Source organism: Ranitomeya variabilis, chromosome 2, assembly GCF_051348905.1.
Source record: "Ranitomeya variabilis isolate aRanVar5 chromosome 2, aRanVar5.hap1, whole genome shotgun sequence".
Lineage (NCBI taxonomy): Eukaryota > Metazoa > Chordata > Amphibia > Anura > Dendrobatidae > Ranitomeya > Ranitomeya variabilis.
This window is the reverse complement of record NC_135233.1, coordinates 768,834,176-768,849,344: the sequence shown is the minus strand read 5'-3', so window position 1 is coordinate 768,849,344 and position 15,169 is coordinate 768,834,176. Positions and strand designations below refer to the sequence as shown.

The 15,169-nt window shown below is 44.3% G+C and overlaps 1 protein-coding gene across 1 annotated transcript in view; it reads right to left on the bottom strand.

Annotated features, from left to right (window-relative positions):
* Nucleotides 1-15,169, bottom strand: part of MDN1 (midasin AAA ATPase 1) — a 334,505-nt gene that overhangs the window by 282,021 nt on the left and 37,315 nt on the right. Inside the window, exons 2-5 of the mRNA XM_077289726.1 lie at nt 12,283-12,509; nt 8,061-8,285; nt 6,353-6,460; nt 6,099-6,276 (exon numbers count right to left, since the gene is read on the bottom strand). Coding sequence (XP_077145841.1) covers nt 6,099-6,276; nt 6,353-6,460; nt 8,061-8,285; nt 12,283-12,509 — 738 coding nt within the window. The remainder of the gene's footprint in view (nt 1-6,098; nt 6,277-6,352; nt 6,461-8,060; nt 8,286-12,282; nt 12,510-15,169) is intronic.

The window sequence follows — 15,169 nt, the reverse complement described above, 5'->3', positions numbered from 1 at the left end:
CGAAGGAGGGAAAGAAGGATTGCCATGATCTCCAAGAAATTGATTGGGAGGAGGGCTTCCTGAACATTCCAGCGACAGTGCGCTGTGAGATGGAGGAAGACCGCTCCCCAACCCTGAAGACTGGCGTCGGTGGTGATGACCTGCCATCGGAGAGGGAGAAATGACCTCCAGCGCAGGACAGAGGCGGATAGCGTCCACCAAGTGAGAGACTGCCTCACATTGAGAGGTAGGCGAACTGGATGATCCAGGGAAAGTGAGCTCCTGTCCCAGGTAGACAGGAGGGTCAGCTGGAGAGGGCGGGTGTGGAACTGGGCATAAGGTACTGCTTCCATGGAGGCGATCATCTTCCCCAGTACTCTTATGCAGAGCCGCAGGGGAAAAAGGACAGGGCGCTTTACGGCTTTGATTCCCTGCCGGAGAGATAAGAACTTCTCCTTTGGAAGGATGACTTGGGCTTGGATGGTGTCGAATTCCATGCCCAGAAACACGAGATGCTGAGTTGGAATTAGGGTCGACTTCTCTTTGTTGATTATCAAACCGAGACGGATCAGTGTGTCCAGAGTGAGACGGGCCCTTGACCAGGATATCAGAGAATAGAATTAATCTTACCGGTAATTCGGTTTCTAGGAACCTTCCACGACAGTCACCTTGGAGGATGTCTCCCCGCCCTAATGGGGGACAGGACACAAAGAGGTTAAATAACCCTCCCCTTCCTGCTAACTCCAGTGTTTTTTCTGGCCATAGTAGCGTGAATAGTTACCACTAAAGTGCAGGAATCATCCAGAGAAACATCAGATAGGGTGGGAAATTAGTGCTGTCGTGGAAGGTTGCTAGAAACCGAATTACCGGTAAGATTAATTCTATTTTCTCTAGTCACCTTCCACGACAGTCACCTTGGAGATATACCAACGTTAATTTCTTTAGGGAGGGACCACAGCATGTAGAACACGTCTGAGGAAGGGCAGATCCCTGTCGAAATTCAGCCTGTAATGTCTGGTGAAGGTATGAACAGAAGACCATGTGGCGGCTCTGCATATCTGTTCTGATGAGGTGTTTCTTCTTGCTGCCCATGACGTGGATACCGACCGGGTAGAATGGGCCTTCAGAGAGACCGGCGGAGGGAGATCTTTAGCTGAATATGCAAGGCAGATGGTTTGTTTTATCCAGCTTGCAATCGTGCTTTTAGCCGCCTTCTTCCTTTTATTTTATCCTGAGAATTGGATAAAAAGATTCTGGTCGACCCTCCAAGATTTGGACTGCTCCAGGTAATGGAAAACTACCCTGCAGACATCCAGGGTATGGAAGTTTTCTTCCTTCTCGTTGGAAGGGTTTGGACAAAATGAGGGCAAAACCACATCCTGATCCCTATGAAAATCTGAAACGACCTTGGGCATAAAGGCAGGGTCTAGACGTAGGATTATGCTGTCAGAATTTATGGATAGAAATAGCCTGCAATTCTCCTACCCGCCTAGCTGTGGTAATAGCGACTAGGAACACCGTTTTAAGTGTTAGGGTTTTAAGGGGTAGAGAAGACAAGGGCTCAAAGGGTGGTTGAGTCAAACTATTGAGTACTAAATTTAGATCCCAAGGAGGGATCCGACTACGGAGACTAGGACGTAGTCTACTAGCTGAAGTTCTAAATCGCTTGACCCAGCGGTGGCCAGCTAGATCTTGGTCAAAAAAGGAACTGAGGGCCGATACCTGAACTTTCAGAGTACTCGGGGAAAGTCCAAGATCTAAACCCTTCTGGAGGAAGTCCAGGATTTGAGAGATGTTGGGGTGGAAGGGATTCGGGACACTGGGAAGACACCAGGAAGAGAATTTCTTCCATACTTTGTTATAGATAGCGTTAGTCACCGGTTTCCTACTCTTTTGGAGAGTTTGGATAACCCTATCTGAGAGACCTTTGGCTCTTAGAATGTTGGTTTCAGTAGCCAGGCAGCTAGATTCAATTTTTTGAGATCCGGATAAAGAGGGGACCTTGGAAGAGGAGATCGGATCTTTGAGGAAGAATGGGACCTTCCTTGGTCATTCCCCTCAAGGTGCTGTACCAGCTCCGTCCTAGCCACAATGGGGCGATCAGGATTGTTGTGACTGTCTGACCGGATTTTCTGCAGTGTCTTTGATAACATCGGAATTGGCGGAAAGGCGTAAGCCAAGCTGAAGGTCCATGGATGAATGAGAGCATCCATTCCCAGAGCACCCTGCACAGGGCTGAGGGAGAAATATGTTTCAGACTTTGCGTTTTGGGAATTCGCAAACAAGTCGACCTCCGGGGTTCCCCATCTCGATGTTAAGAATAGGAAAACCTCCTGATTCAGGCACCATTCTCCAGGATGCACGTCTTTCCTGCTGATGAAGTCCGCTTTGGTGTTGTCTGAACCTTTCAGATGAACCGCGGAGATTGAAAGGAGGTGTTTCTCCGCCCAGAGAAATATCCGAGCTGCCACTAGTTTCAGACTGGTATACTTTGTGCCCCCCTGGTGACGAAGATAAGCCACAGTCGTCACGTTGTCGGAGTAGACACGAATATGGTGGCCTTGGATTAGAAGTGAGGCAGCTAGCAGCGCTTCCTCTACTGCCTTTCATTCCCTCAGATTGGAGGATCTGGAACTTATGTCTGTGGGCCATAAGCCCTGAAAATATGTTTGATCCACCACGGCACCCCAACCTCTTCGACTGGCATCTATGTGGAGCACTTTCAGAGGGAGCTGATCCCAGCTCACCCCTCGCCGAAGGTTCCGGCCTTTTAGCCACCACAACAGGGCTGCTTTCACATATCCGGGAAGAGGGATTCTCCTGGACAGGGTGTTTTGATACCTCCGAGAATGTAGGAGAACGTGAGTCTGGAGGGTCCGAGTGTGTGCCTGTGCCCAGGATACTGCTTGAATGCACGAAGTTAGGGATCCTAGAATGGACATGGATTCCCTCAGAGATGGGGATCTTTGTTGCTTGAATTCTTTGGCAAAGGTCGTGCTGACGGTCTTCGGGAAGGAAGGACATCCTTTCCTCTGAATTCCAGGAGAATCCCCAGGAATTCCTTCTTCGTAGAAGGCTGTAGGTCCGACTTTAAGGAGATTCGGGATCCAGCCCAGGGACTCGAGTTTTTAATACGTCCTGATTCAGCTGTGACGTTGAAGGAGCCATGATGAGAAGATCGTCTAGGTAAGGCTACTTTCACACTAGCGTCGTACTCGGCCCGTCGCAGAGCGTCGGGCCGACGTACCGATGCTAGCAGTGAATGCGCCGCACAACGGGGGCAGCGGATGCTGTTTTTCCACGCATCCGCTGCCCCATTGTGAGGTGCGGGGAGGTGGGGGAGGAGTTCCGGCTGCGCATGCGCGGTCGGAAATGGCGGTCCGTCGGCAGCAAAAAACGTTACAAGTAACGTTTGTTGCAGCCGACAGTCCGCCACAACACGGCGCAACCGTCGCAATGCGATGCTAATGGTGAAAAAACGCATCCTGCAAGCACTTTTGCAGGATGCGTTTTTTCAACCAAACGACGCATAGCGACATGCAGTGCACGACGCTAGTGTGAAAGAGGCCTAAGGGACGAGGCAGATTCCCTGATGAGGGAGGAAGATGACTGTTTCACTCATGATTTTTGAGAATACTCTCGGGGCCGAGGATACTCCGAAGGGAAGGACGTTGAATTGGTAGTGAGAGATCTTAAGGTTGTGGGAGATTGCGAACCTGAGGAACTTCCTGTGATCCGGATGTATTGGAACGTGATAATAGGCGTCCCTCAGGTCTATCGTTGCCATCACCCAGTCTTGTCCAATAAGCGGGATTGCGGTTTTGACTGACTCCATCTTGAACCTCTGATACTTGATGACCTGGTTCTAGGGTTTCAGATTTATGATCAGCCTGCATTTCCCGGAGGGTTTGTCTTAGAGGTAATATCGCCTCCCCAAGATTTCAGCCAGAGAGCTCTCCTGGCTGAATTTGAGAGGACTAGGGACCGTGCGGCCACTCGAACAGACTCTCCCGAAGCATCCGCTAAGAATCCCGAAGCATTTTGTAGAAGGGGAAGGGAATCCAGGATTTCCTCTCGAAGTACCCTGGGAGAGATGATCCTCTAATTTGCGAAGCCAGAGAACCAGAGCCCTGGCGACGCAAGTAGAAGCAATATTTGCTTTAAGAAGATTCGTAGATGACTCCCAGGATTTCTTTAGGTGACTCTCAATCTTTCGATCCATCGGATCTTTTAATTGAGAAGAGTCCTCAAAAAGGAGGGACGTCTTTTGGGGACTTTAGAGACCTGAACGTCCACTTTGGGAACCTCCCAAATAGAATTATCACCCTCCAAGGGAAACTGTTTTTTAAAATCTGAAGGGACACTAAGGCCTTTCTCTGGGGAAGCCCACTCTTGGAGAATGAGATTTTGAACATTCTCGTGTATAGAGAACCCTTTTTTAGGCTTGGGCCTCAGACCCTCAAACATTACGTCCTGTACGGAATGTTTTTCCTTTACTTCCTCAACCCCCATGGTGCTCCTTACTATGGAGACTAGCTCATCCATATCTTCAGAAGAAAAGTAGTATTTTTTCCCATCAGCTTTAGGGGTGGATGTGGAGCCCTCGTTCTCCCAATCATCTCCTGACTCAGAAGAATGGACCTCACCCGAGTCAGAATCAGTATTAACTGGGGCCATCTTCCTCTTTTTAGGGGGGGGGGGGGGAGGATGTGATACTTGAGGTTGGGAGAAGGCCGCCATGGAGGATTGTACCTCCTGTTTAATCAGGCTTTTTATGCTGTCCAGGAGGGAGGGCTGTTCAGGACGTATTATGTCATCCGTACAGGGTTGACATAGGGGCTTCTTATAGGCGGAGGGTAAAAGGGAGCCACAAACATCACACTTGCGGCTAGATTTATTCTTAGGGGCAGACACCTTTTCTCCCTAAAAGAGAGAGGTATACTAAGTAACCCTTCAAACATGTCTGAACAGTAAGGGGACCAGCCCAGCTACTCACGGCACAAGGGTGAACGCTGGGATCTGCAGATGCAGCAGAGGGTTTGTCGCCGTCCATGGTCAGCTGTATACAGTCACAGAGAGACGGGGACAGCGCTTACCTGGAGGCCCAGACCAGGATATATAGGTACCGTGGTCTCCCAGCGATATTGTGTGCTCCTCCCCCTTCGTTCCATAGGGAGGCTTGAACGACCCTATCCGGTCGGCGAACCGGAAGTACAATGACGTCACATCCGGCCGCTCCACACAGACGCTGGAGAGGGAGGAAGCCGGGGAGCTCGGCAAGGACCCCGGCAGCACGTAACCGCCCTGCTTTGCCCCAGACAGAGGCGCGGGAGGGGCGGGCCTGAGTCCACCACCAGGATGGAGACGGAGCGCAGCACATGGAGGAGGAGAGGATCACCGCCCGACCTCGGCTGCCCAGCGGTAAGAGATTCCAGGTGCTCCGTTCACCGGCCACGACAGCACCTGAAAGACCTCTTCATGCCCCACTGGGGGACAGGAAAAACACTGGAGTCAGCAGGAAGGGGAGGGTTATTTAACCTCTTTGTGTTCCTGTCCCCCATTACGGCGGGGAGACATCCTCTAAGGTGACTGTCGTGGAAGGTGACTAGAGAAATAAAGGATTATGAGAATCCCTTTTGATCGAAGGATGGCCATGACCGCTGCCATGACCTTCATGAAGACCCTGGGAGCGGACGCCAGGTCGAATGGGATAAACACACAAAAAACCCTGTAAAAGAAAATAATGCGGATCTGGTGGTTAGTTCCTGGTCCGCAAAAACTGAGTTGACTTGTGCCTGACGGTAGGTGTATACTGCCGAGGAGGAGCTATTTTATTTCCTTATTTGCATAGTGTTAGCTTCCTAGAGAAAGCACACCCATGATAACCTGTGTCCCCCAAAGCGAGAAAGAAATCATGTTAGCACCACACCACCAGTGCCTTTCATCTCAATGCAGAAGTTAGGGGGTACTCGATAACCCCTTTAGAACAACTGACATCACAACTGTTTTGAAGTTGACATTTTTACTGTAACATTAATTAAAAGCAAATTCTTAAGATACTGTTTTGATCTGCAGCATTTCCAAGTGATCCTTTTGTCACACACATATGCAATAATTACCTGTAATTTTCTCGGAAGGGTTATTCCACAAATGGGTACAACATGTGAACACAAATCACCAGACACAATATGGCCCTGTGTGGATTGTTGGCTTCCATCTTTATGCCACAAAGAATTTTCCGGATTGGTTAAAAGAAGTCCCTGTTCTACATTCTGGCTATGAAGCTCGTCTAGCAATCTGAAATAAAAAGCGCTGTCAGACAGGTCGTCTTGAAAAATCGTAATGTGAGTAATGAAGTCAGAGACGGACGTACTGAAGTTTGAAATTGATCAATTCATCTGTACCAAACAACTTCTTCAGGAAGGTCTGTCTGTTCTCATCTGACATACAAGTTACCAGAGCTAAGCAATGAGAGGTGTACCTAAGAAAACAATGCATATGTTTATTATTGATACTTCATGCAATACAATCGGTTGTATCATAATGGTTAGCTATGTTATAGAGATCTGTGACTTCTGCAAGTAAAGTGTAACTGTCATATATATAAAAAGTTATTATAGGAGCTGCAGAGGATTTCTGATCAGTAAGGGTCCAGGTCTTGAGACCCCATCAATTGGTCAAAATACCACTAAAGTGCATCAGCTAAGCACAAAGAGCAGTGTACTGGCTCAATAGCAAGTCCATGGGTCTGTACACAGCTCTGCATGAGTACAGTCATGGTATCTTACTACTGAACCCACACACCATTGTGTGCGCAGAGCTCAAGCAGTAGCTGCGGACTTTGGAGCTGTATTTTGACCCATCCAGGGGTATAGCTACAGAGACCCTCATAGCTCAAAAATACTATGCAGTGCCTAATATATTATAAATATAATTATAAAATGACAGTTACTCTTTAATATGTGAGAATCCATTCACAGACATCAACTCCAATATTCAAGTTATTCTAAGAAACTCATATTAAAGCAGATCTGTTACTGGATCTACTGTAATACAAACTACCGACATTATTAAAGGGAACCTGTAGGTGTCATTGGGATTCTTTTTGGGCTATGTTAAATATATGACCTCTATGAGATGGCTATAACTAGGTCATAACATTCCACATCATTTCCCCCCTTTCCGTTTGTCTGAGTCTGTGTGTTTGTTTGTAAAATTTTACTCTTTATATCTACTTGAAAATGTTTAACTATTACTATACGTCCAGGGGTGTATACTGCAGGAGAGGAGCCACAGTTAATCTTTTTCAGATTATGCATAGTGTCGCCTCCTAGTGGACAGCAGCATAAGACCCATGGTCCTGTGTCCCCCAATGAGGCGACTGAGTAATTTTACTCTTTATATCTACCTGAAAATGTGTAACTGTTACTATAGTATAAGATTGGTTGTTAAACTAGCGATGGACGGACACCTGGATGTTCAGTGAAACAGTTAAAAAAGGTCAGGTTCGTGTACCAGAACAGTACCCAGACCCAATTCACTTGAATGGGGGTCCCGAACATCCATTGTTTGTCAATCTATCATGTGCAACTAAAATGCAGCTATGAGGCATACAGGTAACATTATTTTAACCTTTCTATTACCTGTATGCCCATAGTAATAGCTTAAAAGCATCCAGTGGGTGACAGATTTCCTTTAAGATCAAAATGTTCTTAAAATATAAGAGAAACATTCTCTCAGACAGCCCTAGTTTTAACCCTGCAAAACTGTGGATAGCAATAGATTGGATACATGGAAAGTTGTTTAACCTTTAAAATTAGGGTATGCTTATAACATTAGCAAAACAGGGAAGGAGAAGTTTTAATAACCCCCATGCCACGATTGCAAAGTGCCAGAAGGTGGTCCTCATGTCCAGTGACATGGGCACCCTGCACAGAACCTTCTTTCGAGTGACCACGCTAGCATCCATCCAGGAGACCAGTAAAGTTGACTCCACAGAGGATACACATATTTTCTACAATTCAGGAGCACATAATCATTTTTTAAGTGTATACAATTAAAAAAAAATAAAGTCAAGGTACCATCGAACAGCTAGATCGTGACTTTTGAGCAAAGGCACACAGACACTCCAGTCCCACTTTTCTCTGAAGGAAAGCTCGTCTTGCTGCAGGAATCGGTAGGCCGCTTCCATCAGGTCTCGCAGTTTCATCCGCCTGCGTCCATAACGAACTGTGCTGGAGTCACAGCTCTCTAAGAACAGTCTATTGAATACCGGAGGAGCAGTCTGAAAATACCTCAGTGCAAACCTGTGCAGACAAACATGCATGAAAAAAGACATGAGAAGAGCTCCGTGCAAGACCACCGGCTCCTATGCAAATCAGCCAAATCTTTCCGAGCTGACCTTCACACTGCCGTAACAGAGGCATTTTATGGGGTGGGGGCGTAATGGCTGCCGCATCCTATGGTCTGCTCCATGCCTTAGGATTTTATCTTTAAACATTTGATTACCCATTTTAGACAATGGATTTTTTTTTGATTTTTTTTTTTTTAATTCTAATGAGAAGCCTGTCCAAAAAGGCGCCAGATTTAATAACACTGCACTTTCACTAATTGGTTACTGAACCCAGAAAAAGTCTTTTAAAAAAAACAAACATAAAATTAATGCTCTGGATGTAAACAAAAAAAAAAAAAAAATCAGGAACAAAACATGTTTGATGGACACCAAGATTAACAGAAAAAACAAAACTAGAACAACAAATCAACCAGCGGCACGAATGCATTACAGGTTTACCCTGGTGCTTGGTGAAATTATTTGCTACCATCTCCTGTCTCCTATCACAGCAATGCAGACCCACGTGTCTCCATGGTAACAGACAACTAAAACTCTGTAATCTGGTCCAACAGTCAGCCGCTCTTCTCTATTCACTGATTTACACTGTTCAGCTAGGAATAAGTATGGGACAAATAAAAGCGTGCATGACTTTTCTTTGTGACTGCTCTTTTCCATTTTGGATTAATTCCAGTACATAGAGCTCCTCTTGGAGCATCAGTTCACCGTGCAGCGTTGTTCAAACCCAACTCGTCACCCATCTTATGAGCTAAGTGACTGCGGCATTCCAGCAAGTGCTGCATCCGCTTTCTTCCCAAGCACAGCTCCATACATATGGTAGCGGCTTTGGCATGGATAGAACACGTACCGATTAAAGTCTGTGCGCATTTCTCTAGGGACCACGTGTCTGCTGACTACTTACAGACATGTCAATTTTTATCCAAGTCATAAAGGAAAATTCTATACAAGTCTATGAGTTCCTGAGAATCGTGAAGAATGCCTTTACGCCATTCATGTGCTGCTCCATTTTTTGCAATGTAATGTGTAGAAGTAGTATTACTTTTTTCCATGGTATGAGAACTATGGTATATACGCAAACATTGTGGATTTTCTTTGGCTTTTCACAGAGGGATGCTTTCTACTATCTAGGGTGCTATATACTTATACTGTGACCGCTAGCTTTGTGGGTTACCTTGGCGTGCACATAGGCGGAGGGATGTCAGTCCTAACATGGACACACCCGGTGGTTTATCGCAGATTCTTTGCTTTTTGTTTTCATAATTATGTCGCTGTTAGTTCATGTTTTGTAAATAAACAACTATATATTTGGTCATCATCACTTTATCATATGTTTTGTCCCTGGTGTGCAGTTGGCTGATCCCAAGTGTATTAGTAGTGCCCGCAATCCTGAAAAGTAATACTACATACAGAATGATGTACATTGGTGGGTAACATTTTCGAACGTTGAATAATTATCCCTTTAATCCAGGCAGTCATACCACACAAAAACATTAATAAATAACATTTTCCTCAAGTCTGGCTTACATCAGCACCATTTCTAAAATGTTGTTTTATTTTATAGCATTTTAGAAGGTTTAGAAATGTAGCAGTAATTTTTCACTTTCTCAAGGAAGTTTGCAAAACTTATTTTTTAGTTACCTGTTCAGTTTTAGTTACACATTCATATTTATATCTTTATTATGAGATAGTATTTGTACAACATTGCTCATATTCTACATGCTTATCAGCTTCACATATTCATCTTGCCCTGTATTTCTATTTCTTTGGATATTTGTTTTTCAGATATGGATATTATGCTAGAGGTCATTTTGCAATAGTCAATGCTTTCTGTGTGTGTATATATATATATATATATATATATATATATATATATATATATATATATATATATATATATATATATTATATATATATATATATAATTTATTTTGCTCATTTAATTTTTCACTTCGGCTACGTTCACATTTGCGTTGTGCGCCGCAGCGTCGGCGACACAACGCACAACGCAAACAAAGCCGCAACAAAACGCACGCTAAAACGCTGCGTTTTGCGACGCATGCGTCCTTTTTTGCCGAAAGTTGGGACGCAAAAAAAATGCAACTTGCTGCGTTCTCTGCGCCCAACGCTTGCGGCCATGCGTCGCAAAATGCAGCACAACGCATGTCCATGCGCCCCCATGTTAAATATAGGGGCGCATGACGCATGCGGCGACGCTGCGGCGCCGAACGCTAATGTGAACGTAGACTTATGTATACTTTTAATCAACATATACACTTTGGATTTTAGCTTTATGCCATATTGGTTGGATTTAGTTCTGGAGTTCCGGCATGTCTCAGGTGAACACAATCATCACACGAGGACTCCACCTACAAGATGGCAACAGCGCTTCCTATTCAAACAAGAGTTTGCACCTCATGCTTTCCATCCATGATTAAGGACTGGTTATATAATCTGAAACGCATATTGTTGGATGTACCTGGAGATGTTAATTTCCTTTTTAATAGTCATGGAATAAAGATTATATTATAAATCAGTGCTTTATACAAATGAGCTTACAGGCGAATGCCTATGGCCAACAGGTCACTCTTCTCTATGACCCGTTGTTCCCCTGCCTGCGATTTCGCACAAGCACAGATGAATAGCCCGGCTCTCACAAAGTCACTGGGATTAGTACTGCACATGTGCAGCCAGGCGCCATGTTGGCATGGGGAGGGGGTCACAAACAAGAGTCTCCTGTCAATCACTGGCAGATGGGAGAAGAAAGAGCCCCTGCAGGGGCCTCCTCATTTGCACATGAATTCACTGAAAGTCTATGAGATAATGGAGACACAGGCTTATTATATACGGTATAGAAGTAACCATAATAACAAGTACTTTGCTATGGTGACATTATTTTGGGGCCTAAAAACCAGATGACAGTTTCACTTTAAAAGGTGTGCACATTTAGGTAACCACATTATTTTATTTTCGTACTTTATTTTTTTCCCATCCAAAAAGATTTCAGTTTAGTTTTCAATTAAACTATACAGATTATGGATGACAATAAAGCATCAAATTTTTTATTACCAATTTATGTTCCCTTCCCCCTAGTGATATACTGACCAGCTGCCATCTTGTGCTCTTCCTGGCCCCTTTCCACCATCTTGTGAGAAGTCAGAGGTAACGGTCACAGGCTCTCAGTGTAAGGCTACTTTCACACTAGCGTCATACGACGTACGACGAATTGCGTCGTTGCGACGTACCGACGCTAGCAGTGAATGCGCCGCACAACGGGGCAGCAGATGCTGTTTTTCAACGCATCCGCTGCCCCATTGTGAGGTGCGGGGAGGCGGGGACGGAGTTCCGGCCGCGCATGCGCGGTCGGAAATGCTGGAAACGACGCACCAAAAAACGCTACATGCAACGTTTTTTTGTGGCGACGGTCTGACGCAACCGTCGCACGACGGTTGCGACGTGTGGTAATGCGTCGCACTGCGTCGCTAATGCAAGTCTATGGAGAAAAAACGCATCATGCAAGCACTTTTGCAGGATGCGTTTTTCCTACAAAACGACGCATAGCGACGTGCAGTGCACGACGCTAGTGTGAAAGTAGCCTAAGTCTAGGAGATCCTCGTTAAGGCTCTCATAGACTTACATTGTAGACTTACATTGAGAGGCGACCTCTGGATTGCCAGGTCAAAATGCAGAAGATGACTGGAGCGGCGCAGACTACAGAACACAGCAGCTGGGAAGCATATTACATTAGTGATTCTACTCCAGGGATAAAATAACAAAAAAAACACTGGAGTGGTGCTGAAAAGGTGGAAGAAGTTCTGAAGTGATTCTTCTTGGTAGGATTTTTACATGGGCTTTTTAACAAGAGTGTGAACTCTTTATGCATCCACTGCGAGGCATTACAAGTGCACTTCTAAATAAAACTCAAGCCGGCATTCATAGTTAAGATGGATACTTACGGAAGGACAACGGAGTGACTGGCAACCAATCGGCTCATAGCCACACATAACCGCTCATGAAGATCATGGTTCACCTGACCTCCAGCTTTAATACATTCCGCATTTCTCTCAAGGAGATCTAATAGCAAAGGTCGAAGTTGTCGTCCAATCAAAAGGGTATATTCCTTGTCCAAGAGCAACTGCGCTAGCGTAGTCAAAATGGATTCTCTGTCCTGTGGGGTCCATACCTGAAAGACAGCAAGAACATTTTGATAATTTAAATTACGAGGAAGCCAAGGCACTTAGCCCACATATGATTCACAATTTATGTAAGGCAAGAAAAACCGTTCAGTTTCCAGTTTTGACTTTCACCTTAAAAACCCATTCTGAATATTTTTCCTGCTTTCTGCAATTTTCAGCTATGCAGTCAACCTAAAAAGCAGTGGGGTTTTTTAATGATACACTTCTGGTAAATACCCCTCTGAGCGGTAGTCCCGCAGCGGTGATGTTATGACTATTGCATCCAATCATCACCCTCAGCAGTGACGACAGCACGGTCAGCAAGTGATCAACAAAGCAGCTGCAACTGTGTACAGCACACCATTACTACAGGAACCACGAAAAAGCATCTGGAGGAGCAGGGGAGTCACCAGGTGGCACTTGTTTTTGTTACCCAACCCCTTCACCACCTTGGGTTTTTCAGTTTTTGAGTTTCGGTTTTTTTTTCCCCTTCTTCCCAGAGCCATTTTTTTATTTTTCCATCAATATGGTCATGTGAGGGCTGGTTTTCTGAGGGACGAGTAGTACCTTTGAAAGTCACCATTAGCTTTGCCATATAGTGTACTGGAAAACAGGAAAAAAAAAAATCAATGTGCAGTGAAATTGCCAAAAAAAGTGAAAATTTCAAAATTGATCTTCGTTTTTTTTTTGTTTTTTTTTTATTACCATGTTCACTAAATGCTAAAACTGACCAGGTCATTACGAGTTCATTTCATTTCTTATCCTCTCTTGCTGACAACTTTATCTTCCAAAAGGTAGGGGAGAAAACAAGGGGATCTGCTACCTTGGATCTAATCCTTATAAACAGGGAGGAAATGGATGAGGAGGTAAGAGTGGCTGGGACCCTAGGAGGTAGCGACCATGCTATTGTAGAATTTTGGATTGCTAGAGGAGGAAGACCTGTGAAGACTCAGACTACAAAGTTAGATATCAGAAAGGCAGATTTTAAAAGGGACTCAAAGAGAATCGGAGGGATCCAATGGCTGGGATATCCTTAAGGACAAAAATGTCCAGGAAGGATGGGAAATCTTGAAAAATGAGATTCTCAAAGCACAATCGTTAATTACAAAAAGAGGGAAGAAAACGAAGCATTTAAGGAAAACAGGATGGATGAACACAGAACTTAAACACATGCTAAAAAGGAAGAAAGAAATGTTTAGCAAATGGAAAGCGGCAGGCATATCTAAAGAAGAACATAATGCTGACAAAGAATTCAGGCTTGCAACAGAAGTCAAAAGCAATAAAAAACGATTTAGGGGATATGTCAAAAGAAAAGTCAAAGATGCTATAGGATTTTTACAGGATGAAAATGATGAATTGGTAAGAAAGGATGTTGAGAAGGCCAAACTTTTAAAATCCTATTTTCCATCTGTTTTCTCTCAGAAAGGAATTGTAACATCAACTGATCTTCACTGTCGTATTAAACGAATAGAAGAATCCAAGATATCTATAAACAGAAAGATAGTGAAGAAACACTTAGCTAACATAAATGAATTCAAGTCTCCAGGTCCAGATGAATTACACCCCAGAGTACTGAAGGAGATAGCAGAAGAATTGTTTGAACCACTCTCCATAAATCTTTGAAAATTCTTGGAGAACAGGCGAAGTCCCAGAAGACTGGAGAAGAGCAAATGTTGTTCCTATCTTCAAAAAGGGGAAGGTGGACCCAGGGAACTATAGGCCGGTGAATCTGACTTCTATACCAGGAAAGATCTTTGAACAAATTATTAAACAACATGTTTGTAAGTACCTGTATAAGAATGAAGTGATTAAAAAGTCAGCATGGGTTTGTAACTAATAAGTCATGTCAGTCTAACTTAATTTCCTTCTATGACAGAATCACTGACTGGGTGGATCAGGGAAATGCTGTAGATACAGTATATCTTGACTTCAGCAAAGCATTTGACAAACTATCTCACACCATCCTTATTAAAAAATGACTAAGTATGGAATGGACAAGGCAACTGTTAGGTGGATTCATAACTGGCTTAGTGATCGGACCCAAAGAGTGGTCATAAATGGCTGCACATCCAGTTGGAAGAATGTCTCAAGTGGGGTACCACAGGACTCTGTCCTGGGCCCTGTATTGTTCAACATCTTTATCAATGATTTAGATGAAGGAATTGATGGTACACTGTTTAAATTTGCTGATGACACAAAGCTAGGAGGGATAGCTAATACTAGAGAAGAGAGAGAGAGAGGATTCAAAAAGATATAAATAAACTGGAGCAGTGGGCAGCAGCTAACAGAATGGTTTTTAACAAGGAAAAATGCAAAGTACTACATCTGGGCAATAAAAACGAAAGCTTTTACAGAATGGGAGGAATAGGGCTAAGCAACAGCACATGTGAAAAAGACTTGGGTATACTAATAGATCACAAACTGAACATGAGTTAACAGTGTGATGCAGCAGCAAAAAAGTCAAATGCAATCCTTGGATGTATTAACAGAAGCATACAGTCTAGATCACGCGAAGTCATTATTGCCCTCTACTCCTCTTTGGTGAGACCTAGCGATGATGCTCATTACTCGAGATTTCCAGAGCAAACTCAGGTGTCCTCCAAGTATTTGTAAGTGCTCGGAGATTTAGTTTCCCTTGCAGCAGCTAAATGATTTACATCTGCTAGCC